This window comes from Talpa occidentalis, unplaced genomic scaffold (genome assembly GCF_014898055.3).
Source record: "Talpa occidentalis isolate TD23 unplaced genomic scaffold, MPIMG_talOcc4v2.1 talOcc4.5, whole genome shotgun sequence".
NCBI lineage: Eukaryota > Metazoa > Chordata > Mammalia > Eulipotyphla > Talpidae > Talpa > Talpa occidentalis.
The window spans coordinates 7,180,925-7,206,736 of NW_023604861.1; the positions used below are offsets into that span (position 1 = coordinate 7,180,925).

Below are 25,812 nucleotides of genomic sequence, written 5' to 3' on the forward strand. Positions count from 1 at the left end.
GAAAGGGAGGGAAGCATCTGTTCCCCTCTAGCTGCTTTACCCCTGACCCAAGTTTACCTTGAGATGGAGGCTGAGATTTCCATCCTCTCAGGGATCCACACCCCCACGTGGGGGCGGGGCTGCACCGCACTGCTTGGCCTCAGGGTATGCCCAGACGAGAAGGCCCCTGTGGAGGTGGCGTGTGGGGTGGTGGCAGCCCCGCTGGGCCCTGGAGTTCCTCCTTACCACGTTTTTCCCCTCCTGCCCCGCTGTCCGGCTGGGCCTGCTCGGGCCTGGGCACAAGAGCAGGCGGGGGTTGACCTGGCCAGTGGCCAGTCTGTCACGAATCATTTCCCCGGGTGTGTGTCCCGCCATTGGCTTTGATGACCTGCTCCGGGAAAGGGGTTGTGTCTTCTGGCTGCAAACTGTCAAGCCAGTGGGATACTGTCGGTGACTTTCTTAGGGAGCAGACAAGGGAGGACGAGCTCATCCATGAGACCATGAGCAGAAGGGCGGGTGGCGGTGTGGAGGGGGCAGCATCTCAACTTTGGTCACGACTGAGGAGCTAGTGGAGCCAGGCAGGGAACCCTTCGAGCAGCGGAGCCCCATGGGGACCCCGGGTGCTAGTTCATCTGCAGTGAGGCCCGAAAGGAGACAAAGGAGGGAAGGGAAGTTGGGGAAAGGAGACTTACAGGTGCAAATCCCTTTAGCAGATGCTCTTGGAATATGCAAATCCTACTTCAAAGACAGCGAGGCTGGGACTTCTGATTTATTGCCCGGTGTGGCAGAACTCCTGAATGAAAGAGGGGTAATTGCCCAGCTCTTTATTTTTAAGGAAGATTTATTTTAATCTATTTATGCATACATGAGCTGGGGTACCGGCCAGGGGTGGGGATGGGTGAGAAGATTCACCTGAGACAGAGTGGGGAACAGAACAGGCAGACTGACTTAAATACCTATGCTGAGGGGAGCAGTGGGGAGACAGGAGAGGTCTGCTGCGCCATGTGGGTAGCTCCCTGGCTGGAGATGGAACTCAGGCCGCAGTAGTTGGCGATAGTTTGATAGCACTGAGACTTTAACCCCTGTGCCACCACAGAGGCCCTGCCTAGCTCTTTATTTTTTTTTTAAGATTTATTTATTTATGCATACAAGAGCCGGGGTACAGGCCAGAGGTGTGTGGGGTGAGAGGATTCACCAGAGACAGAGTGGGGAGCAGAACAGGCAGACTGACTGAAATACACTGCTGAGGGGAGCAGTGGACGAGTCAGGAGAGGTCTGCTGCGGCCTGTGGGTTGCTCCCTGGCCAGGATGGAATCTTGCTGCAGAGGCTGCGGATAGCTTCACAGGTTTCGTCTTAACCCCTTGCGCCACCAGGGAGGCCCATCTGCCTAGCTCTTTAAATTCAAGGTATATTGTTGAATGAATGAACCATTGCAACTGCTTTTCATTATTAATTTTCGAATAGAAGGCAGGGCATGGTGGTAACTAAGAGAAAATAAGGGAAAACAGATTATCTTCACTCCCTCCCTCAGGTTAGAGTAGAAACTATAGATTAGCAAATACAAGTGCAGAGGGAGCAAGGAAAACCCATAGGATGATTTTCAAAGATAGCTAATTCATAGATTTGTAAATTATTTTAATTTACATAATTATTATGCAACTGAAGCAGCTGTACGCATGATAATAGTAGCTTCCCCAAACTATTCTGCAGGGAAGGCAACACACCCGGGGTTGGGTTTGGAACCCCCACTGGGCTCTTCCTGTGTCCACCCCCTTTATTTTCCCCAAGATGGGCTCAGCTTAGGTTCATGCATATGAATAACCAGGATTGGCTTTTGAGGTGAAGAAGCTCCAAAGGGTCACCACGTGAGGAGTGTGACTCCGCCCCCTTTACCTGGCAACTGCCAGGTGGTGTAAGACTTTGAACTTCAGGGCTTTGAGTATCCCCCACACACCCTCCTAGGAGGCGGCTTAGTTTACTCTACGCAAGCAGTAGCCTTGCCTGTAACCCTATGCTCTTTTCTAGAAAAAGATTTGCTGAGATTCATTATATTGAGAACTAGGTTGCTCCTTGAAAATCGGCTCACTTTGGCATCAGCTGTTTTGGTCAAAATAGGGGACCTACCACTTTGGTGCGCCGGTCATTTTGCTAAATCTCTCTCCTTCCTGCTCCCCCCAGCCAGTCTTTCTTTGTAAGTCAAAGCTATTCTGTATTGCCCAAGCAACAAAATGATTTACAAAATGAAAGAGAGGGACAAGCTATTCTAATGGTTAGAAGGCAATAAACGGTATTTATGTGCGCGCGGCCAGTGCTGACGCAGGGGAACACTCCCTCCTAACCTGAACCTGGGAAATGAAAGATGACCAGCCAGCGCTGGGGGCTCCGAGGACACATCTTAAGGGAGAAGAAATCATATTTCAGTTTCCGATTCTGCATTTGTCAAACAAAGTTATTACCTGGGCCCCTTTATCAGTGATGTGGGGCGTTGCAGTTGGTTTTCTTAAGGCAGATCCTCAGGACTGGGGCTGGGGGGTCGGCCTTGGGGCAGAGGCCCAGGGGCCGGCGGGTGACTCTTTTGAAGGCAGGGCTGAGGCCGCCGGGGGCAAGGGTGGGGTAGGGTGGGCTCTGCAAGCTGAACTCCTGGGCCTCATTTTCCCTTTATCTTCCTTCCTCTCTCAAATAACAATGTCCCTGGGAAGAAAAATATTAAAAAAATTAAAACCCAGCAGACAATTGCATGGGGAATAGAACCAAGATGAAATGCATACATTGTGCAAAAGTGAAAAATGATGTAAAAAATATATTTTTTAAAAAGTGCAAAAAAAACCTCAAAACCCCACAGCAGACGATTATCTGCGCGCGTCTCCTCCTCGCGCTGGCGCCTCGCAGAATTCCCGACCGCAGCCCCGTGTCAGGCGTGCAGAAGGTTTGGGGGGTCCGATGTCAGCCTGCTTGTCCCCGGGCTGATGAAGCCGTAGCGCAGCTTTGCTCAGTAATATTTGTATGGAAAACGCAATGTTTGCACAATAAAGCTCTCCAGATTTTTAAGCCGTAGGAGCGAAGCCAGTTTACAATCAATGATAACAGGTTTCCCTCGCAGCCATTACCACAAATAGTATCTTATTTCAGCAAAATGGTGGCAACCAGCGGGAGGCCCGACAATGCAGATTTTAATCAGGGAATTTAATTTTATATACAATTCACAGTTTGTGCGCGGTGAGAAATGTTTCTCACTGCATGAACTTTCAGGACTCAGCTCTGAGCAAAAGGAGTTTCAATTTATGTAACGCCTTCCTCAGCAAACAATACCCCAAAGCACTTCCTGGAAATATATGGCTGCGCTGCTCAGGAAGCTACTGCAGAAGTCTCTTAAAATTACCCAGGATATTTATTTGGAGCAATTAAAAGAAGCAGTTGCCATCCACACAAATCTGTTTTTAATGTAGACATTAAATCGGCTGAGCTTTCGCGCCTGTGTCTCAGGCCCCAGACACGCCTGCACCTGCGTGCTGGAGCGGCTCCCTGCAAGGGGACTGAGCTTGGGCCGTTGGCTTCCCCCTGGAGTGCAGGCCCCGGGGAGAGGAGCCTGCCACGGCGATCCTGACAGAGGCTTCACGCGAAGTACCTGGGTTGGGAGGTGCTGACGCACAGGCTGGGGCCAAGAAGAGCAGGTGTGGGGCACAGAGGAGCGTCCCGCAGATGCCCCCCATGACTGATGGGCAGCACTGGCGCAGGGCCAGGTCCATGGGTGAGGGTTGCTTGCTCTGGAGGAGAGAGTAGGACCTTGTCCTCTGTGACGGTGGGGGTGGGGGAGTTCACACACATTCCCCCACGCCTCACCCTCCACCCCAACATACACACTTCCCTGGTAGGAACAGGCAGAGGCCCAGGCAGAGGGAGGAGGCTGAGCTGAAAAAGATGCTGGGCCAGAGGGGGCAGGCAGAGCAGGGGGAGGCAGACTCAGAGCTGGGAGGCACATTAGGCCAGGGAGGAGAGCCTGAAATAGATGAGGGAGGCAGAGTCAGCAGGGGGCGGGGGGGAAGGGACCAGAGTGTGTAGGGAGAGGCAGAGGTGGGTGGAGGTACCGGGAGAAGGTAGAAGGCCAAGCCCAGTGCCTGGCAGACCAGCCCTCCCAGTTGAGGTGGAACAGGCCTCTGCTGGGTCCTCTATACTGCGGTTCAGCAGGGGGTGATGGTGAGCAGCTCCAGAAATAAAGTCTTAGTTGAGTCAATGCTGAATTAAGAGGAGCTGCAGAGGCTGTCAGGTCTCCACCGGTGGGAGCCAGAAGGAGGAGGAGTCGCGCAGGGGCTGGGAAGGCCGCCATGGGTGCCCATGGGACACACAGTCCTGAGGTTGACCCTATGTGAGACCCTCAGAGACCCAACGGGCCCCAGTAAGTCGCTGTCTGACCGTAGACGCATCTGGAAGGTATGCGGTGGTTGATTAGCAATGTCTGCCCTGCACAGGGCTGAGGGGAGCAGTAGATGCTTAGATGGAATATCCAGTCCTGGTTTAGAGTCTCTTAGCTTTGAGAAAAATTTTCATTTGGCAAATACTGGTTATTTTACACAAACAGTTAGGAATCTAGCCTTTCCTTCCCCAGTTAACCTGAGGGCACAGATTTGGGGTGACATTGGGCCACCCCAATGTTCAATCAGGAGAGGAAAATCAGGCACCACAAAGAAGCAGCCAAATGGAGTTCTCTGGTTGAGAATTCAAAATGCAGAGAACATGGAAGAAAGATTTCTTTCCTTCACATACATATGTTTATATTTGGTATTTAGTAGATGCGGGCACTGCCCATGTGCTTTATAGAGGTCAACTCTTTGACTCTTCCTGACAGCTTGGCCATATGGCCCAAGGGTGATCCTCATTTTACCAATGGGATATTTGAAGCCCAGAGGGGCTAAGCAACTTGTCTAAGGTCACACAGCTTTGCAACTCAAGCAGTCTGATGCCAGGGGGACATGACTCAGGGGCATTTGCGGCCTCTGCTGGGTACATGCTTCTGTTTTGCTTTTGATGTGGAACTGTGCTTTTTAGGCTTCTGGTTTGTTCTCCAGACTAGACTGGAAACTTCCAAAGAAAGGATGGCTTTACTATGTACAAGCCCCCGACATATTGAAGGAGCTGCAACGCCAATATGGACTACTAGTGGTATGATTTTAGGCGTCAATGATGTGTTTGAGTCATTTTCTTTTGAGTCATTTTTAATGTCTGATTCCCCCCATGGGTACGAGCTCTGAGGAGTGGGCTCTGAGTTCTGTATGACTATCCCTAGTATCTAGCACACCATGGAGGGGAACATCTTGTTGGTTCATTGATTCATTAACAGATTCATTGATTCATTCAACAAAAATTTATGAAAGGCACCGCACAAGATGCCAGGAATGACCAGAGTAGTCAAGCTTTCTGTCTCTGTGGCTTAATTCCAACCTCACAAGAATATGCAGGACAATGAGGTTGGCGTTCTTTGAATTTGAGACATTTGTGTATTTTACTAGAAGTAACACAAGATTACTCGTCATTTGAGCTGATCGGTTCCCTCCTTATCATCCTGGGAGATGAAATAAAGTAACAAAGAGTGATTTTATTCCCACTGTCCTTCCAAGGACATTGGTTGCCCATATTAGTCAGATCTAAAATTGAAAGTGAAGGAAGAGACCTTTTGGTGTAGAACCATGCAAGAATTATTGCACTCCCAACATGAGAGGTAGGACCTTTCCATCCCCTTTTGTTATACGAAAAGCTTCAAGCATTGTTAAGTGATGACAGATAGTGCACTTGGCTTCTGGTATTTCTTTGAAGGCTTGCCTGTAGCGTGCTGCTTGGAAGCAGGAGCCATTCCACAAATGGTCGGGAGCCCCCTGCTCCGAACCTCCCTTCACACCAGATCCAGGTGTGTAAACAGAGCAGATGGGCCCTCTGCCCTGAAAGAGGAATTCCCAGCCTGGAGAGCTGTAACGGAAGATTACATTTTTCAGGATCTCTTTCTACCACCCAGGCTGTATCTCAGAACTTCCCTGGACTACTTTTCTGATGTGCACAGGATGCTAATTGCATCACAGACAACTCTCCTGTAGAGAAGGAAAAGGCTTTACCCAAGAACCCACGTGGAGTGGGGACTGAAACTCAGGTTACTTTTTTTTCTTGTGGATCTGGGTGCTTTCTTCTCCCCAACAAAGCTGAAGCTCGCTGGTCCCAAGTCAGAAGCAGCCCTGGGGGGTCAGTGCCAAGTCCCAAGTCCTGGAGGCAGCTTTTCAGAGAAGATGAAATCTATCTGCTGGGCAGACTCGTCACAGTCTCTAAGGGTAACCATGGAATGATCAAAAGCAGCGTTCCCCTTGATTTTTATTTGTCATCACCTCCAACTTGGTTTTTCATTTGACATTTACTGAAGAATTTGGAAATATAAAAATGTAAAGAGAAGACAAAATTAAAATCACCAGAAGTCTGGTCATTCAAACACAGTCATTTCCTTCTGATGTTGTGACTTTTTTTTAAACTTGGTTGAAACTACACTGTAATAATATAGCCTTTAAAATTTATGGGGCACCTATGTGTTCCCTCTGTCTTAACTCATTTACATCTCATAACACCCAGATGAGGCAGGTGCTGTTGTCCTTCCCATTTCACAGATTATAACACTGAGGCTCAGGGACACTAGCAGTGCTGGGGGTTATGCAGTTGATCGGTGGCCTAGCTCGCCGGTCTCTCCACATAGGGAACTTGGTAGCTGTTTTTATTTTTCATTTATTTATTTATTTATTTATTTTAAAGATTTATTTATTTATTTATACAAGCACTGGGTACAGTCAGAAGCGTGGGAGGGTGAGAGAATTCACCCGAGCCAGAGCAGGGAGCAGAACAGGCAGAAGGACAAAGTACACTGCTGAGGGGAGCAGCAGGAGGCAGGAGAGGTCTGCGCACCATGTGGGGCCCTCCTCCGGTGGCCGGGGAGCAGCCGGGGATCGAACCGGCGCTGCAGAGGCTGCTGGCAGCTTTGCAACCCAGCGCTCAACCGCTGCGCCACCGGGGAGGCCCATTGATAGCTGTTTTTAAACTTAACTTTACATTAAAAGCATTTTCCTCAGAAACACCCTTGTTTGTGGGTGCCTAATATTTCATCAAGTAAATGTCCCCTGGTTTACTTAACCACATCTTAACAATTTAAATGATGCAACTGTGAATGCAGTAGTGTTTGTGAATGAGGCTTTTCCTAAATTTAGGATCAGAGAATTCCTTAGGATAAATTCCCAGATCTAGGAAGGAACAAGAAAATGACAGTTCGTGTTGATATACCGTACCATGTATTTTCCGAGAGGACTGCCTGGTGTCACGCTGCCAGCAGCTAAGTGAGTGCCAGTCCTTGCTGGTCAGCACTCAAATGATGATTAATTAATTTGACAGGCAAAGCACTTATTGCTTAACATTTCTCTAGTATCACTTCTGACAACTTTTATAATAACAATGCACAATAAAAGCTCTGGGTGTCCTCAGCTCTCCTTCCAATTTCAATTTTTGCCTAAACTTATTTTCCTGATCCCAAGTTGTTTTTTTGTTTTACACTTTCCCCCTTTAAGTGGTCTTCATTGTACTAGTTTTTTCTTTTAATTGAAGTAATATTAGTTTGAAACTCTGCATAGGTTCAAAAATTATATTTTCTCACCAACTGGTCCCATCACCATTGATTAGCAACCAGTGGGCTCTTCTACCCATTCCCTTTTCACTTACCTTATGGAAACCAACACTCTATTGTCAGATTTTAAGGATTTGTATTTGTTTCTGTTTTCTTTACATTCTACAAATGAGTAGAATAATATGGTATTTTTCTTTTTCCTTCCGACTTATTTCACTTAGCATCATCCCCTTCAGGACCATTCATGCTGTTGTGAATGGCAGGGTTTCCTCTTTTTTATAGCTGAGTAGTATTCCATTGTGAGTTCCATCTTCTGTTTATCCATTCATGCGTCCAAGCACTTGGGTTTTTTTCTCTATCTTGACTATTGTGGATAGTGCTGCCATCAATGTAGGGGAGCACGTGTCTTACTGAGTTAGTGTTTTCATATTTTTTTTAAAATATTTTTTATTTATTTATGCATACAAGAGCTGGGGTATAGGCCAGAGATGTAGGGAGTGAGAGGATTCACCAGAGACAGAGTGGGGAGCAGAACAGGCAGACTGACGAAATACACTGCTGAGGGGAGCAGCGGGCGAGTCAGGAGAGGTCTGCTGTGCAATGTGGGTTTCTCCCTGGCTGGCCTGGGATTAAACTCCTGCTGCAGAAGGTGCAGGTTGCTTCGTAGTGCGGTGTTTAACCCCTTGTGCCACCAGGGAGGCCCCTGTTTTCATATTCTTTTGGTTAATCACCAGAATTGGGATCATTGGCTCATATGGTGGTTTTATTTTTAATTTTTCAGAAACTTCCAGACAGTTTTCCATATTGGCTGCATCAATTTACATTCCCACCATAGCTAGGCTTTACTTCTAGCTAATCTTACCTAAAACAACAAATAAATCAGATGCAAACATGTGTTTTTCTGATTACAAACTTACAAAATGCTCATTTTAGATAATACGGTACTGAAATTCCATCTCCCTACCTCAACTTTCCTGTTTATCTTATTTCTTGACTCAGAGTGTTACTTAGTCATTGTAGGTCATTCAAAATGTGCAGGAAAGTGTAAGAAGAAGCACAAGGTGAGACAGCTAAAGCCAGGCAAAAGTCAGCAGTTCCTACCGTCACACTTTTTCAGTCTTTTAATAAACATCGTGTGCTTATGACTACATGAGATTCTACCTCTAAGGTACTTTCAGATTTCTTCCTTTTTGGAGTTTTAGACATGGAGTTAAGGTTCTTGGTGATTTGCATGTATGTTTTAAAGGATAATGAAGAGTAATTAGAACAGAATGGGGGGTGGGGGCTAGAATAAGAAAGACTTCATTTCCTGCTGTGCTTTTGCTTCTGACAAAACTACTGGGACTATAGGGGCCTGAGGGCCACTCCAGGATGACCCAATTCTCCTGTCCCTGGCTATGCTTCCTGTCACTAACACAGAGACGTCGCTTACACAGGCACATAGTAGAAGCTCAATAAACATCGCTGGAGGAGTGAATTAATGAACACAAGCTCTGTTAGTCTGCCCTGTGTTAACCTACCCTCCTTGGTAATTCTATAGCTTTAATCATTGCATCTCAACGTTCCCTTTGTTTAAAAAAAAAAGAAAACAAGGGAAAAAAGAAAAGGTTTGCATCTGTGATCCCAGGTCCTGGCCTCATTAGGACCCTAGAGGAGTGGCTGACCAGAGGTCTCTCAGCCCAAGGCAAATAGTTGAGATCAAAGCTTCCTGGATCTCTCCTGGGAGGTCCTGGGCTTGAGAGAACCAGGCCCTCAAGTCAAAATGACTGGAGCTCCCCCTTCCCCTTCCCTGATGGTGAGACCAGGGAAGGAGGCAGGAGGGGTGCAGAAGGGTGAGAAAGGGGCTGATATTGGGAGAGGCAGGGCGAGGGGCAAGCGTTTACAGAGATGGTTCAAAACCCACGAGCTCCCTGCTGAGGCTTCTTTCTAGAAAAAGCCCTTGCTCTTAGCTTGGCCGCTCTTGCTGTCTTGAGACCATCCCAGATGACTGCTCACTCCTGCCTTTGGGGAGCCCAGACTCACTCTCACTTGGATGAGTTGATATTTGGTGTCTCTTGCCTCTATTTTCATAAAAACTACAAGGTCAAGTGTCTTGAGATCTTCAGGTGACACTGACACAAATATCGATTCTTTGCCTTTATATTTTAAGTATTTGTAAGAAAAAGAAACCTGCAGAATAAGAGTCATGAAGTGTGAGATAGGTCAGGTTTTCCTTTTAAGTGAAACTTACAGGAGGGCACTGCCCCTACACTTGTGCTTCATTTTATTTCCTGTCCATCTTTTTTTTTTTATAAGATTTATTTATTTATGCATACAAGACTGGAGTACAGCCCAGAGGCGCGGGTGTGTGTGTGTGTGTGTGTGTGTGTGTGTGTGAGAGGAGTCACCAGAGACAGAGTGGGGAACAGAACAGGCAGACTGACGGAAGTACAGTGCTGAGGGGAGCTGAGGGCGAGTCAGGAGAGGTCTGCTGTGCCATGTGGGTTTCTCCCTGGCAGGCAGGGATCGAACTCATGCTGCAGAGGCTGCAGATTGCTTCATAGGTTGTGTCTTAACCCCTTATGCCACCAGGGAGGCCTCTTGTGCTTCATTAAGGGCCTCCCTGGTGGCACAAGGGGTTAAGCATCAGCACTATGAAGCTGTCTGCAGCCACTGCAGTACGTGCTGGATCCCTGGCCAGGGAGCTGACCCACATGGCGCAGCAGACCTCTCCTGTCTCACCCACTGCTCCCCTCAGCAGTGTATTTCAGGAGAGCTGCCTGTCCTGCTCCCAACTCTGTCTCTGGTGACTCTTCATCTCCCCCCACCTCTGGCTTACACCCCAGTTCTTCTCTGCAAAACAAAACAAAACAAAACAATAAACAGAAAAAACCCACAACAACAAAATGGCGGGTCAGGTCAGACTATTTAGCAAAAGCCTAACAGGAAGTGGTTCTAACAGGAAGTTGGGTCCAGAACCCTTGACCTAGATGGTTTCTAAAGTCTTTCTTTCCACCAAATGCTGTGATTTCTCTAACTCTAAAATTTAAATAAAAGTAAGTAAGAACATCAGGTTCACCTGGTAGATATATCTGCTAAAGAACATCTTTCTAGATTCAGAGGTCTCAGAAGTCCTAGAATGAAATGAACATTGTGAGTGACCTAACCCCCATGGGGTATTTCTGGCAGCTCTTACTAGCTCGAAGAAGGTTGTTTGCTCCATATTTCAGCCTGCCTAAATGAGTTTTTAAGTCAATTATCAAAAACATTATTTTTCACCTTTGAAAGTCTAGATGTGGCCAAAGGCTTTAATCTCCAAGTGAGACAGCCTCGCACCTAGAGAGGAAAGGACTCAGAGTGGGTCAGGGCCCTAACACCAGTAGAAATCAAAAGCCTAAATGAAAATGTGCATGGACAGGGCCTCCCTGGTGGCACGGGGTTGAAGTCTCAGCACTATGAAATTATCACCAGCCACTGCGGCACGAGTTCAATCCCTGGCCAGGAGCTACCCACATGGTGCGGCAGACCTCTCCTGTCTCCCCGCTGCTCCCCTCAGCAGTGTATTTCAGTCAGTCTGCCTGTTCTGCTCCCACTCTGTCTCCGGTGAATCCTCTCATCCCCTGCACCTCTGGCTTACACCCCAGTGCTTGTGTGCATAAATAAAAGAAATCTTTAAAAAAAAAAAAAAGGAAGGACAAATGAGAAATGAAGATAACGAGTCTTTGCTACTAGCTTGGGATGACAACTCCCAAAGCCTGTGTGTGTGCACTTGTGTGTGTTTGAACATGAACCCCTGCTGGGCTGGGGGGAGACAGTCCATGTTGGGGAGAGTGCCGCCTAGAAACTATTAAGACAGATGGAGGCAGACACAGCCGGGCACCAGGATGCCCTGTGGTTTCCTGCCAGGGTCGCCTGGGAACCCCTTCTCATCGGAGACCCCATCCCCCAAAATGTTAGTTTTAAAAACTGTGGTTCCACTTTGGAAATCGTTTTTATTTTCTGGCTTTGAGACTTGGCACCCACACCGGGGATTCAAACAACTCCACCCAGAGTATCTGGGATGAGGGACGCTGAGGTTGAAACCACTCCACGAGGAAACCAGGGAACAGCAAGCTCGTGTCTGGTATTTAGATCAGAAGCATGAGGGAAAGAAGTGACATCGCTGTCAGAAATGTCCGTTTCTAAAGATATTTATTTGAAAGTTTTGAGAAAAGTCAAGCCTCTGCCCTGGGGCTTCTGGGAGTATGTACAAAATACAATAATTAAATTAAGCCCAGCAGTTAAAATTCCTCATAAAAAGAAAAAGCTGGAACGCTTCCCAATGGGGAATGCTTGACTTAAAAGAAAGGTTTTACTCTGTGGCCTGAAGGTCAACAAACCGGACTCTGTGGGAATGTATAAGATTTCTTAAAGGGCTCTTCAGCCTTTGTTTTGTTGAAGGAAAATAAAAGAGTAAGAAAGGACAAATTCTGAAAAGTCACAAAATGAAGGTGCAGTCCGAAAATCACCACAATTTTTATCAACGCAGCACTGGAGGCTGTGAAAACACTCTCGCCTCCGAGTACTAATCTAACACATATGTTCCGGGTGGAGGAAAGAAAAGGGCTGGTGGCGTCTCTGAAGAAACCATTTTAAAATGTGCCCATGTTCGGGGCTCTGCAAGGACATTCAGCCCCCATTCGTTTGCTACTTAGTTTGAAAACACTGACCTTAAATAGTCTCATCAATATACAATTTAAAATTCCCTAGGTGACATTAAGACTGATCGTGGTTTCAGAAGGTTTTTATGAGGCAAAGTATTGAAAAAAGATTTTTTGGGGAAAAAAAAAAGATTTTGGGGGGATGTCACATTCTTAGTCATCTAAAATGGACATTTGTCGTCATTTGAAAAGCTCAGCTTTTATGACAATCATGTACTGTTACCTTTCTGGTAATGTGCTCCCAGGAGGAATAAGGTTAAGAACAGGATAGAAATCAAACTTGATATCCCTAAACTTTATTATTTATAAGCATCTTTCTGGGCTCCCACTTGAATTTTGGGCGATATACTCACATCATTTCTACTAAAACACAAAAACCGATTGGCCAGATCCTCATGGTCTTTATCTCTTAGAGAGAATCTGAATGTTGACTCTGCATTAAGAGAGCAGGAGCAGGGGGCCTCCCTGGTGGCGCCTCCCTGGTGGAGCAAGGGGTTAAGCATCTCACTATGAAGCAATCCACAGCCTCTGTAGCATGACTTCCATCCCCGGCCAGCCAGGGAGCAACCCACATGGCACATGGCACGGCAGACCTCTCCTGTCATGCCCGCTGCTCCCCTCAACAGTGTATTTCGTCAGTCTGCCTGTTCTGTTCCCCACTCTGTCTCTGGTGAATCCTCTCACCCCCGCATCTCTAGGCTGTACCCCAGCTCTTGAATGCATAAATAAATAAATCTTTAAAAAAAAAAAAAAAAGACAGCAAGACCAGATGCCAGGAGCAGGGATGCAGCAGCTCTGGCAGCAATACTTAATTTACCAAATAATTAGCCTCATTGACAGTTTCTACTCTGATTCCCAAAGTACAAGCTAAGCTGTCCTCTGCGTTCGGGCTCGCTGCAGCAGAATGGGCTAATAAAGGCGCTCTGCCAAGTTCACAATGCACGCTGGACTAGCCAGGACCCTGCCAGCCGCTCGCCGCCTAAGACCTGCTTAGATTCACTTCGAAAACATGGATGCAGGGTTAGGAAAAAAATGTACCCAATGTTATTGTTATTGTCCCTACATTTGTGCGTTTGAGGAGAGGCTGGAAGAGAAGGTGAAATGACAAGAAAAGGGGAGAGGGAGCAGAAACAGCAGCACAGCTGTCTGGCTGGATAGAGTGAGAGATGGGACCGCAGGGGTGAGCGGGAGCCATGAGGGGCCAGAGGGCCAACGGGGCATCCAGGGTGCATATCCTCTGCCCTCTCCGGGGCTGCCTTGCTTGGGCCAACCTGAAACATTCATTCTGCAGCCCCTGGAGACCAGGCCCCAGTGGACAGTCCTGCAAAATGCAGGCTTCGGGCTGGGCGGGCCCAGGCCGAGGGGCAGAGGGTAGAGGAACAGGGTGCTGAGGATGCATGGCTGGCAGGGCCCGGCCGCCTGCCTGGATGCCGGGCGTTGTGATGAGTTCAGGTGTCTTCGCTGGGGCCAGCCCCTCTAAGGGAAGCAGTTGTTGAAAAAGAGGCTTCAGCTATTTTCTCATTGTTTCCAAAAACTCATTTGGAGCTTCCTGACTGGGAGACTTAATGTGAAACCATAAATCTGAGTTCTCGGGTGTGGAGCTGTGTGGTTTAGTGGTTTAATTTCGAGACCCGAGCTGCAGTCTGCTTGTGCCAGGATGTGACCTCGAGTGGGTCCACTAAAGGGGTCCTGTCCTAACTGCCCGACTCCGGGAGGCACCACTGCGGTTTTTTCTATGTGAATGGAGCCCCCTTCAGCCAGGAGCCGGTACTGCAAGTCCTCCCCTCTCGGGTGTCAGCTTGACGAGCACAGCTCCACCCTGGCAGAAACTTCCAGAGGCCAGAAATGGGGGCCAGGACATAGGAACAAAATAGCCAGGAAGCCCCCCGGAGGCCGCCCAGGCCTGACTGCCACCCACCCAGCGTCCAGGCCTCTCATCAATACTTTCTCCTGGGAGAATATATCGTTTTCCTGTCAACAAAAGCAAGTGAGGGGTTGGGGTTCACCTGAGAGAAATTCAGCTTCCAGCCAGCTTGGCTGCCTGGGGAGTTGCACCCCCGCGGCCGCGCAGGCTCAGCCCAGGCTGGAGGGGACCCGACCTCTGCTGAAGGCCTGCTGTGCCCCGAGCAGGCTGCTGGGTGCTTGGTCGCAAGTACTGTATTTATTCATTTTTATTTCTCATTATTTGACTTTTATTCTTTTTCGCAAATTGTGGTAAAATACACCTCGCATAACCTCTTTCAGCCCAGCGGTTTGAAGCACAGCCGCGCGCACCCCTCCCCGCCGGCTCCGACCCTTGCAGCATCCCCTGCTGAAGCTGGTGCCACGACACTGTCCCTGGCCTCCTCCCTCTACCCCCCAGGCCCTGCCCCTACACTAGTTCCCCCCAATCCTCTGCCACAGGTTAGGGTCTCCGGAAGCAGGTCCTGAGAAGAAATTTGGGCGCAGGGTATTAGGACTTGCTGCCCATTCATGCATGGAGAAGGAAGGAGGATTGGGGTGAAAGGGAAGGGAACGGCCAAGCAGACCCCTCAAGATCTTGGCCAATCCCAGTGGGAGCTCTAGAGCACAAGGGGTGCACTGGAGTCCCCCATGGGGCCCAATGGCCAGGTCCTCAGAGCCCCACCCAGGCCTCTGCCCTGCAGGAGGGCGAACCCTTGGGCCAGGCAGCTGCTTGCTGCTCAGGCAGATGGAGGCTGTGCCGCTGAGCCAGGGGGTCTGCAGCAGGGATTTGGCTGGTGCATCTCTGGGCCTTCCAGCACCTCCTTCTCGCAGCGCTGGGGGAGGTGCCTGTGTTCTCATGGTGAAGGGGCCCAAGAGCATGAACACGTGTCTGCACGTCAGCTGCTCATCTCTCGTAAAGCCAGGATGGGACCTCAGGGCCCACGGGAGGAAAGACTCGGTTCCTTGTTGTCATGAATGCACTTGTGGCAAGCTCTTGCTGGGGTGAGAGGGCAGGACAGGGATCTGAAGATGCATGGCCATGGCCAGCCTTCTGGCACCCCCACTATGGGGGGGCACGCACGGAAAAACTGGCCACAGAAACTGGGCGCGGTGCAATGATGGCAGGGCCGGAGGGGCGAGGGAGAGCGTGGCGCTGCAGAGGCCTTACCCGAGCTCCTTCCAGTTTCCTCGTAGCAGGCCAGGAGCTGGGGGGTTTGATGGAGGAGGAGGGGCTTCGTTTGTGCCAAGACTCTGCAAAGGCCTGAGATGGGTCAGGCTTGGTCCAGCTGCACTGTGGCCAGGGCCCCCAGGAGAAGCCAGGGTCCCTCCCGGCCGCCTTGGAGAAGCACTCAGGGCACTTGGAAGCTGCTGCGTGCCTTCCAGTCCTAGGAAATCTGACTGAGGAAGCAACCTGCTCCTTTCCTCATTAGGGGGTTTGGATTATTCACTCTTTTCCTGTAGACTCTAAGCCTGAAGTTCATGTTGATTTTGACGTTCTTCCTTCCATGGAACTCAAAGAACTCAGTTTAAAACATCAAGCCAGATGCTCTGAAGGAACTGTCCTACCAAGCTATTGGAAATGCAATGTCCATTTTCTCTCTTGATTCTATTTCTGTGTCCGAATAAGCAAGGCAATTTGATTCACTGTTAAAAACCCAACCCAACCCAGTCAGACCAGTTATTTGGCATTAGGTAGCCCCCCAAATCCCGTTTCTTTTCACTGACTCTCTAGATGTTTTAACACCGCCGTGAAGTCAGCACATGGGCTCTCGTTTGTCCTAAGATGGTGTTTTCAGTACAGCAACTCCCTACTTAGCGAAGAGACTCTCCCAAGTTCCTTCCAGGCCTTTACACTCACCCCTGGGGCCATGTGCAGCTTTCCACATGTTTCTATGCTACACACGACAGAAGAGCTCTCTATGGAGAGTTGAACCCCACTGCAGGGTCCTCCTGGGTCTGCAGGTAGGCACAGGTGATGGGGGGGGTATTTCTAGTCTTTCTGGTAACAGCTTTGTCCTTTATTTTTTTAAAGATTTATTTATTTATGCATACAAGAGCTGGGGTACAGGCCAGAGATGCGCGGGGTGAGAGGACTCACCAGAGACAGAGAGGGGAATAGAACAGACAGATCTACTGAGATACACTGCTGAGGGGAGCAGCGGGCGAGACAGGAGAGGTCTGCCTCGCCATGTGGGTGGCTCCCTGGTCGGTTGGGGATGGAACTCGAGCTGCAGAGGCTGTGGATTGCTTCATAGTGCGGTGCTTAACCCCTTGCGCCACCAGGGAGGCCCAGCTTTGTCCTTTGATGCCAGGACAGTAGTTATATTCTGGAACCCTGGCCCAGGCTGCCCTTCCTGTGTGGGATGATTCTTGAACAACTGCTCAGTTGGCCAAATTCTGTCCTAAGCCTGGGCACAGCTCTCCAATTCCGGGCTGAGGCCAAGGGGAGAAGTCGCGGGCCGCCAGCGTGTGCGCCTTCAGCAAGTCTGAGGGCTGTTTACAAACACACAGAAGGCTGACTTCGCGCCCCAGACCTCAGGCAGGCCTCTGGCTTCGGGAGGGTCGTCTGGCTGAGGTCCTGATGAAGACCCAAAGAAGGGGGAGGAGATGCTGAAATGGATGGAAAGAGAGGCTGGCTTTCAAAGCCTTTGGTGTGTAGTTTCCAAGCGTTTTAAATTCTTAATTCACACCTCTCTGGTTATTATCACCAGCGTAGCCAAAGGCACTTTTTCTTTTGGCTTGGATGTCACTTTGCCTTTGCGCCTTCATAGTGGGGCGCTTTACCTTTAAAAGAAAAGGTAACCAGCCCTGCGACTTTCAGCCTCTCTGGCGACCCTTGCTGCTCCACAGATGTTTGTTGAATGAATAAATGAATGACTGAATGGGTTCTCTTGGAAAAGTTCACAGAAATCTTTACTTTCAGCCAAGTTTCCCCTCCTTAAGATGGGCGTGATGCACATGTGCATGGAGAGGGACACCGGTTTTAGGATGTTTTGAAAAAACTCTCAACCAAAATACCATCTGAAATGCAATGTTAACCCCCCCCCCATGCTACCTTCGCTTTGAATAACGTGGGGCATTCAGCTCAGAGAGACGCACGGGGGCCGGGATGCTCCGCAGGTCTGCCCGGCCTTGGATCCGGCTGCATCCGACCGGCAAAGGCGTCGGCGGCGGCCGGGGGAAGCCGGGGGAAGCGGCCTGGCGCTTGCCGCCCCCCTGGGGTCTGGCCTTGGCGGATGCGGGCGCCAACTTCGGGGCGGAGAGACCTGGAGGCCGGCGCTCCCGGGTGCCCCGCGCAGGTGCCGGGCCTGAGCGCGGGGTGCACTGGGGTGCCGGGGGCCCGGGAGACCCGAGAGAGACGTTATTGTTGCACTGTAACGAGTCTGATTAACATGCTCCTGACACTTTCTCTTAGTTTCTCGGGCTCCTAGCAACAGCGCACAAAGGCGCGGGATTGTCCCGGGCTCCGCGGGGACACGGGGCAGCCTTTGATCTGCCACCATTACAGCGGGGCTGCGCGACAGGCGCGCAGGCTCCGGCGGCCCGCGGCGGGCGAGCGGGGCCCGCAGTCCCGGCCCGCTGGGTCGCCCGGATCGCCGGCTCCCCCGGCCCCGCCCGCCGCCGCCCGGCCGGCCCGGGCGCCCCGAGACCGCAGCGCGCGGGCCCGGCCCCGAGGCGCCCAGGGCCGCCGCGACTCCCGAGGGCGCGGGCGGTGCCTCCCGGCCCGCGAGTGTCCAGGGCCGCGGCCCCGCCGGACCTCGGGCCCCGGGGGGCGCGCGCGGGGGGCGGGGGCCGGGCCCGGGCGCGCACGTCCTTCCGACGGGGCGCGCGGTCTGCGGCTCGCCACGTCCTGCCCGTCGGAAGAAGGAAACCGGGACACCGCGTCGGCCACTTACAAAGAAAAATACAAACGTAAAAATAAGGAAAAGGAGGGGCGCGAGGGCCCAGGCAAACCCCAAAGATTTTGTCAAACTGCTTTGAAAACTACAAAACCCGCAGGCTTCGCCGAAGCTGGGCTGGCGCGGCCGCGCGGAACCGGCACGAAGGCGCCGAGGACGATCTCGGGTCCCTCCTGCGCGCCCCTCGCTCTGCCGCGGGCGGGTCTCACGGGCAGGAGGGAAACCTGCCCGGGTCGTTGCTGGAATTTGAGCAAACGCGCCACAGCCGTGCCCGCGCTGCGCCGTCCGGGCGCGCACGCTCCGCGGCACCGACCTGGCTGTCGGAAAGCAGAGAATTCCCAGTTAGTTCACACTCTGGGCCCCCCCCCTTGAGGCGCGGGGAGCCCCGGGTTTAACGTTTGAAGGCCGCGGCCCGCTCATGACCTTCCCTCCGGCCGCCCCGCGCGCTCGCGGGGTGGGGCGCGGGCGGCGGGGCTTGGCCCGACCCCGAGCTCGGCGTGGCCGGCGGCGGGGCCCGCGCCCCCTCGCGCCCGCGGTGTGTCCAGTTGCCTTCCCGGCACTCGCGGGAAGGACGAGCGCGGAGACGGGTGACTTTAGTTCCCAAGAGCAGCGAACACCGACGCGCACCGGGTGCGCCCAGGAGCAAAGGCGCCCGTTCTTCCCTCCGCGGACGGCAGCAGCCGAGGCCCCGTGCCCAGGGGTCGGTTTCGCGAACCGGGCAGAACTCGCAGGGGCTAAGGCGCCAACGACAAGACACCCCTTTATTTTAGAAGAGGGGGGAGTCCCTGGCGCGCTGCATTGCCCCGGCCACAAGAGCCCCCCAAGGAGCTCCTTGCAGATTCGAGCAGGAGGCGGGTAGGGCTCCTCCTCGAGGACGCGGCCCCGCGCCCAAGCCAGCCCAGCCGGCCCCGGCGGAGAGGCTGGAAGGGCCCCGCGCGGTCCCTCCCTTGGAGACCTGATGGGGAGCCCCCCAGACCCCCGAAGTGCCCGACTGGTGCCTGCCCGCACGGGCGGGTCCCCCGTTTCCATAAAGCGCCCCTGTGCGGGCCGCGTCCCCTCTCCATTAAAATGAGGTTGTCACAGATTGTCATTAAGACCTCAGTAAAACAATGAAGACGTTATGGGGCCCCCCTCCCCCCTCGGGCAAGGTATTAGGGGAATAAAACAATCTCCACCGCACGGGTCCTATTGAGATTAATGAAAAAATTATGCAAAAAAAATCTCAATTTCATTTCCCCGCGACAGGGCCGCGCCGGAGCACCTGATGATTTATTAAACTAATCTGCAGCGATCGCCGCTGATGTTCTCGGCTCAATCTTGTCCTGGCTCATTTTCTAAGTAATTGTTTCTCATTAGTTCTGATAATGTTTTAATAGTGTTACCCATAATTTAGCCCCTAAGAATTAATAACAGGGGGGTGATAGGGCCAAGCAGCTTGCGGTGATCTCCACAAAATGTAAACAGGTAAGGTTTTTAATTAATCAGATGGCTGCCAGGGCCCCTCTTCTGGGCCCCTCCTGGCTGGGGGCCTGGGGGCGCCACGCGGGCCGCTCCTATGAGGCCAAGTGAGACCTGCCGCTGGGCTCTCCGTCCCAGGGGGCCCCGGCCGGGGACACCGCCACCCGCCCTGGTTGCGGAGGGAAATCAGGGCTCCCAGCCTCTCCCTCTCCTGCAGTCTTGTCCGGGAGGAATGAGGCCCGGGGTCTGTGACCCGCCCACACGCTCTTGCAGGGGCCCCAGCCTCGTGAGTCCCACCGTGACTGGGCCACGGGGTTCCCAGCGAGGTGACCAATGGGACACTGGGGAGACTCGAACCGGGTGGTCGGATTTGAGCAAAGTACAGTCAGAGACAAGGGTGTGGGGCCCAGTGCAACCTGGCTGGGGACTTGGCCCCCACCCCAGGGCTGAGGGTGAATGTGGGGGCCTCGACAGGGCCAGGCCCTTGGCCACCGGGAGACCCAGGGGACTGCTGTCCCCAGGCCTCCAGCCGGCCTCGGAGGCACCTGCTAGGGAGGGCTGGGTTCTCAGTGCGCCCCTGGCTCAGTGGCCCCTGGAGGCCACTTTTGGGCTTGGGGGTGCCCGTTGAACTGGGGTGGAAGTGGGAATGCCTGTCCGTTCCTCTGGACCAACAGGCGGGGGAGGCGGCGAGGCGGAAGCAGGCCTGGAGAGGTTTTCCTTTGCTTCTTCGGCCCAAGACCTGTCCTGCCTTGGCTTTTCCTTCCAGCACCGTGAGGGGAGTGCACAGGACAGGTGGGAAAGAGGGGCGGCCTCCCCTTGGGTTCCGAGCAGTCTTCTGAGCGGGGCGCCCCTGGGGACACCCGTGGTCCTGGACACACACCTGACCACCAGCTTGGGTGGGCACCCTGAGACAAAGGCGCTGGGCTGCTTCTCCTGGCACGCCGCCCCGCATGCTGTCCTGCCGTCCAGCGTGGCCGGAGGTCGGTCAGCTCCCGCGCTGGCTCGGACGAGGATGGGGCCAGCTCCCACCTTCCGGGGCAGCTGACTCTGGGTGGCACAGGCGAGCAAGGTGAAGGCAATGATGCTCTCATGGGGGTGCAGAGGGGTGTGTGGAGGAGGACAGGGGGGGACACGTGCCCACGGCAGGCCAGGACGGCTCTTCGGGTCCCATGTTTGGGGACATTAGCTGGTGTCGCCAGACTGTGCTTTCCCGGGACCGCGCCTCTGGGATCTGTTTCGAGGGTTCCGTGCCTTGGGGGGGCGGGGGGCGCGCTGCGTGATAGCTTGGGGTCACTTCCGATTTCCTGGTATCTAACCCTCGACTCCACTCACCTCTCAGGCCCCCCCCGTAGGAACTGGAAGAGGTGGAGGGGGGCAGAGAGACCCCTGGTTGGGGCACAGCGTAGGGGCCACAGAGGAAATAAACAAAGGGCGTAGGAGGAGGTGAAAAATGAAAATAAAAAAACAACTGTTTTCTATTTACAAATTTAAATAAACAGAACAGCCTTCCCCGCGGAGTTTGTCTAAGAGTCGCGGCTTTGCTGCTGTGTAGGTCATGAAAAGGTTGGTGTAGAGTTTAAAACTTCCCATTCTGTTAATTTCTTAAAGAACAGTTGTCCAAAGTCTCAACACAAAAGCTCATGATTTAATGAGGAGCAGAAACAAAATCTCTGATTGTTGGTGTTTCAAATTTCATTGGCGTCCTCTGGCAAACACAAGTTGATCCTTCCCAGCTTCAATACCCTTTCGCCTCCACTAGAAGAGCACATGCTGAATAGGGAAGAATGGCTGGTTGTTATGTTTATTTACCCTTCCCGCAAGCTGGGTTCACCTCTTCAAAACAGCTTCACTAAGCCCGTTAACCACACCACCCAGATGACCTGGAGCTGCATCTCTAATGGGATGCAAATCTCGGAGGGGACCCTCTGCCGGGCCCCGCCGGCCTGTGTCTTCTCAGAGGCTACAAGTTTATCGCTCCCGGCCCTGTCCCGGCCGCGCTTTGACAGGGGGGTGGAGAGCGGCCTCCGTGGCAGAGTGAAGCAGGGGGAGCAGGGATGGTCTTGCATTTCCGCATATAGCGGTTTGAACGGCTGGTATTGACCCAAGGTCTTCCAGGATGAAGTCGTTCAGGGTTTCCGTCTGGGCGAAGGAGGCTTCGCTTTGGGGGGCGGGCTTCAAAGTAATCAGTTTTGAGGATTTATTTTTAGACACTATCTTTACAACCCACTCTGGTACGCCACTTTCCCTATGCCTTTCGCCTGTGTAATCAGATTCCTCGTGAAATAAACCTGACCCCTTTGTTTAGTGATGATTTTTTTTAAAAGCCTGGCTTTTCTGAAAATAATTTGTGGTGTTGATCACACAAATGAACGACATAGGAGACATTTACTAGCGTTAGCAGGGCGAAGGGAGGGCATGGATTTGGGGGAGATCTGCTTTATGACCCACTCCCCCTGGCAGCCCGTGATTCCCCCACCACCCTATCTCCCCGTGAAATCATGCGTCAGTATCTATAACACGTTCATGAACGGTACAATCGTAAGCTTGGAACCAAAAAGAAGGACTTCATGTTTGGAGAAGTAGCCGGCCAGTGAGAGGAGAAACAACAAAAAGTGATTTACATGAGTTGTGAGGGAGAAAGGCTCCAACCTGGCATACTAACAAGTCGCTTGGAGTATTAGGGTTTGTCTTTTAAGAAGCCCGCTGTATATGTTCAGCCCACCTGATGAGAGCTTCATTTAACAGATCATTTTTCCTTGATGGATGTGGCAAGCGTAACAATGTTCTGGGCTTGCTTCAGTAAAGGCATGTCGATCATACTCCCTTGGAAAGTAAAGGCTCCCTGGAAAACAGAATACAAACTTCCTGAAAGAATGCTCCGAAATTACAGGCTTCCTTTCTGCACACACTTGTACAACAAGAACATGTTAGATTCCACCTGAATTAGACTAACTTTCCTACCCAACTTTTGAGAAAGCCCAAGTAAATTATAGGGGAATGATTTCTTCCTCCCCCCAAGAGAGGAGGGAAAACTTTCTACACTTTAATAGAGAGGAAAAACCTCTGACACCAAGGTATTAGAAACTGTTCATTTAACTCTTGGAATCAAGCAGAAAACAACGGTGGAAAGAAAATGGAAATACTTCCTTATATAGGTTTTGAAGCACTGCAGTGAACTTCTAAAAACAGTACTATGCCCTGTCAACTCAGCATTTAAAAAAATAATTGTATGATCAGGTTCATGGCAAAATGCTTCCTTTTTTTTTTTCTAAAGATTTACTTATTTATGCACGCAGGAACTGGGGTACAGGCCAGAGGTGCGGGGTGTATGTGAAAGGATTCACCAGAGATAGATTAGGGAACAGAATAGATGGATCTACTGAAATACACTGCTGAGGGGAGCAGCGGGCGAGACAGGAGAGGTCTGCCGAGCCATGTGGGGAGCTCCCTGGCCGGCCGGGGATCGAACTCGTGCTGCAGAAGCTGCAGATAGCTTCATAGTGTGGTGCTTAACCCCCTGCGCCACCAGGGAGACCCAACAAAATGCTTCCTTCTTGCTGTAACTAATTGAAGCGTGACGCTTGCTGGTGATGAGAAAATGTCAGCTAGGATTGTACTGAGCAACAAGAGACTCCTCGGCTGGTCACCTGCAGAAGAAGATTGAATGACAAAGGGCAGGAGTGTGACGAAGAAATTGTTGGTCTGCTGAACGGTGACACTGGAAGGCACCTCTGAGAATTCCCGATCTACCCTCATTGCACAGATTCATTTTTTTAACCTCCTGCCAATTCTTCCTGGCTGTGTCATAAGACGTAGGTCCTGTTTCAGGTGAGGAAACCGAGGACCTGACAGGTCAAGGTGTAGTCCAAGGTCACATGACAAGAGTAATTAGAACCGGAGTTGACACTTGGGTGTCTGAGCTTCAAGCCTTCATCGTACATGCCCATCAAGAGAGCAGGGAAGTTTCTTTCATGGATCAGAAAAAGAGAATTAAATGGACAGAAGGCCGCATGCCCAGAACCTGAACTGACAGGTCTGGTTACTTGTGTCCTGCCCATCTGGGCTCACCTCATCTCCTGTTATGGAAGCCAGAGCAGGACAGGTGCGCGGTTACACGGGCCAGACCCCACTCGCTGGATGCACAACCAGGGGCCTCTGGTCATCATCATTTACTCCGCTAAGAGAACCAGGCTGTTGCCTGCAGCACAGAGTGACCTCACGACCTGCTCCCACACGTCATGCTGACCGACAGAACCTCCTCGGAACCTCTAACCAAGCTTGAGACGTTCATGAGGATCCCAGAGAGACTGAAATGAGTACCAGGCTGAAGGAAATAGGCCAAGGCCTATCTGAGGGCTGGTCAGTCATGTTCTATGACTCGCTTGATTTTGCTGGTTACAATCACAGCTCTGCAGTTTGTCTCCCTCCGCCCACCTGCTGGGAAGAAGCTGGTGTGAAGGGGGAACAGGTGGTCTTTGGCGACCTGGAGGGGGACCAGAGTGGCTCGTGGGCCCTTAGCATCTACTGCCACACACCTGTCTCTGGTGCCATCCCTCAGCACCTCTCCACGTTGCCATGAGTCAGGACCCCCAGGCTGGGTCTCTAGGGCTCTTTGGAAACCCTCATCTCCCACAAAACATGAGTCATACAGAGGATGGAAAAAAAATTAGTAGGGAGTCCTTAATCAAGACTTTGGAATTTTTCAATCATGAAGACTGAAAAGCCACTAGCATTAGTGTTTTCACCAGCGGCACCAACCTTCTCAGCCTTAGGAGAACAAGTCCAGTTCAGGGGACACTGCCATGGCCCCGAATCCTGACGCCTGAGTCACTTCCCAGCCCTGTTTCACTTCTTACACCTCAGATAGGCCTTGGCCTATTTCCTTCGGCCTGGCCCTCATTTCGGTCTCTCTGGGATCCTCATGAACATCACAAGCTTGGTTAGAGGTTCCAAGGAGGTTCCATTGGTCAGCATGACGTGTGGGAGCAGGCTGTGAGGTCACGCTGTGCTGCAGGCAGCAGCCTGGTTTTCTTAGTGGAGTAAATGATGACAACCAGAGGTCCCTGGTTGTGCGCCCAGTGAGTGGGGCCTGGCCCATGTAACTGCGCACCTCTCCTGCTCCGGCTTCCGTAACAGAGACGAAGCGCACCCAGATGGGCATGAAACCAAGATGGGCACCCAGATGGGCATGAAACCAAGGGACACACAGACAATCGAAGTGACAGCCGAGGGGCTCTGTCATGTCCCCCGAATCTGCTTTGGGTTCCACCTGCACAGCAAAGACGCACGATATTCATGTAGCTTCTCAAGATGGGGAGATCATCTCTCTGTGCTAGGGTGAGGTTTTGCTTGACTTCCTTTATTCAACTTAAGCCAGAAAACAGCATTTTTGTTCTGTTTCCCTCATCTCTGCAAACACGATTTCTGTGCTAAGAATGAGATGCTTTAATGTGAATTTCCTACTTTCACACATCAACCTAGGATACGGTTCTTGATTTTTTAACCTCAGGATCTACAGGTGCACGGGGAAGCGCCTGTTGATCCATATTTGGAAAAACGCAATTTGTCAAAAGCTACTTGGATTTGAGAGAGGGTTTGAATCATCCCATAATGAAGGCTTAGAGCTAACTTTTGGTTTCACAGCCCAATGCTCTCCTGAAAACTTGGCAAACTGTTTCAAAAAGTACAGGGCACTTCCATCAGGCAGAAGATGCAAACTATAATTTGGTTTAAAATGCCTTTCAGTGGTAACTTGTTCCTGGTTAACTACTTTAACCACCAGGACCACAGCAGTAAGAAGTTATAATTGTTTTGAGCAGTTGCTGCTTCAGAGACCGCCTTATTTCAACTTGACCTGCTCATTTCACGCATGCTCACAACACCACGGTGAGGTACAGCCTATTACCCACCCCCACTGAGCATTTTTTCCTTTTTACCTCTTAATTGCGGGAAAAAAAAAACCACAGAACATAAAAATGACCATTGTAGCCATGTTTAAGTGCATAGTTCAGCAGTGTCAGGGACACACATTCACACGTCTGTGCAACGGAGCTCCAGAACTTTCTGGCCATGCAGAACCAGACCTCGAATCCATTAGACAGATACTCCCCATCCCCCCCAGCCCCCGTAGCTACCATTCTACTTTCTGTTTCCATGAGTTTGTCTCTGTCTCCACTTTATGTCTGAGGAAACTGAGGCAGAATGCTTAAGAAA

General features: G+C 51.4%; 1 protein-coding gene across 1 annotated transcript in view; it reads right to left on the minus strand.

Moving 5' to 3' along the window:
* Nucleotides 1-21,380: 21,380 nt before the first annotated feature.
* The window catches only part of CLYBL (citramalyl-CoA lyase), a 221,443-nt gene continuing 217,011 nt past the window's right edge, over nt 21,381-25,812 (minus strand). Inside the window, exon 9 of the mRNA XM_054701673.1 lies at nt 21,381-22,441. Within this exon, the coding sequence (XP_054557648.1) occupies nt 22,346-22,441 (96 nt within the window). The 3' untranslated portion in view covers nt 21,381-22,345. The remainder of the gene's footprint in view (nt 22,442-25,812) is intronic.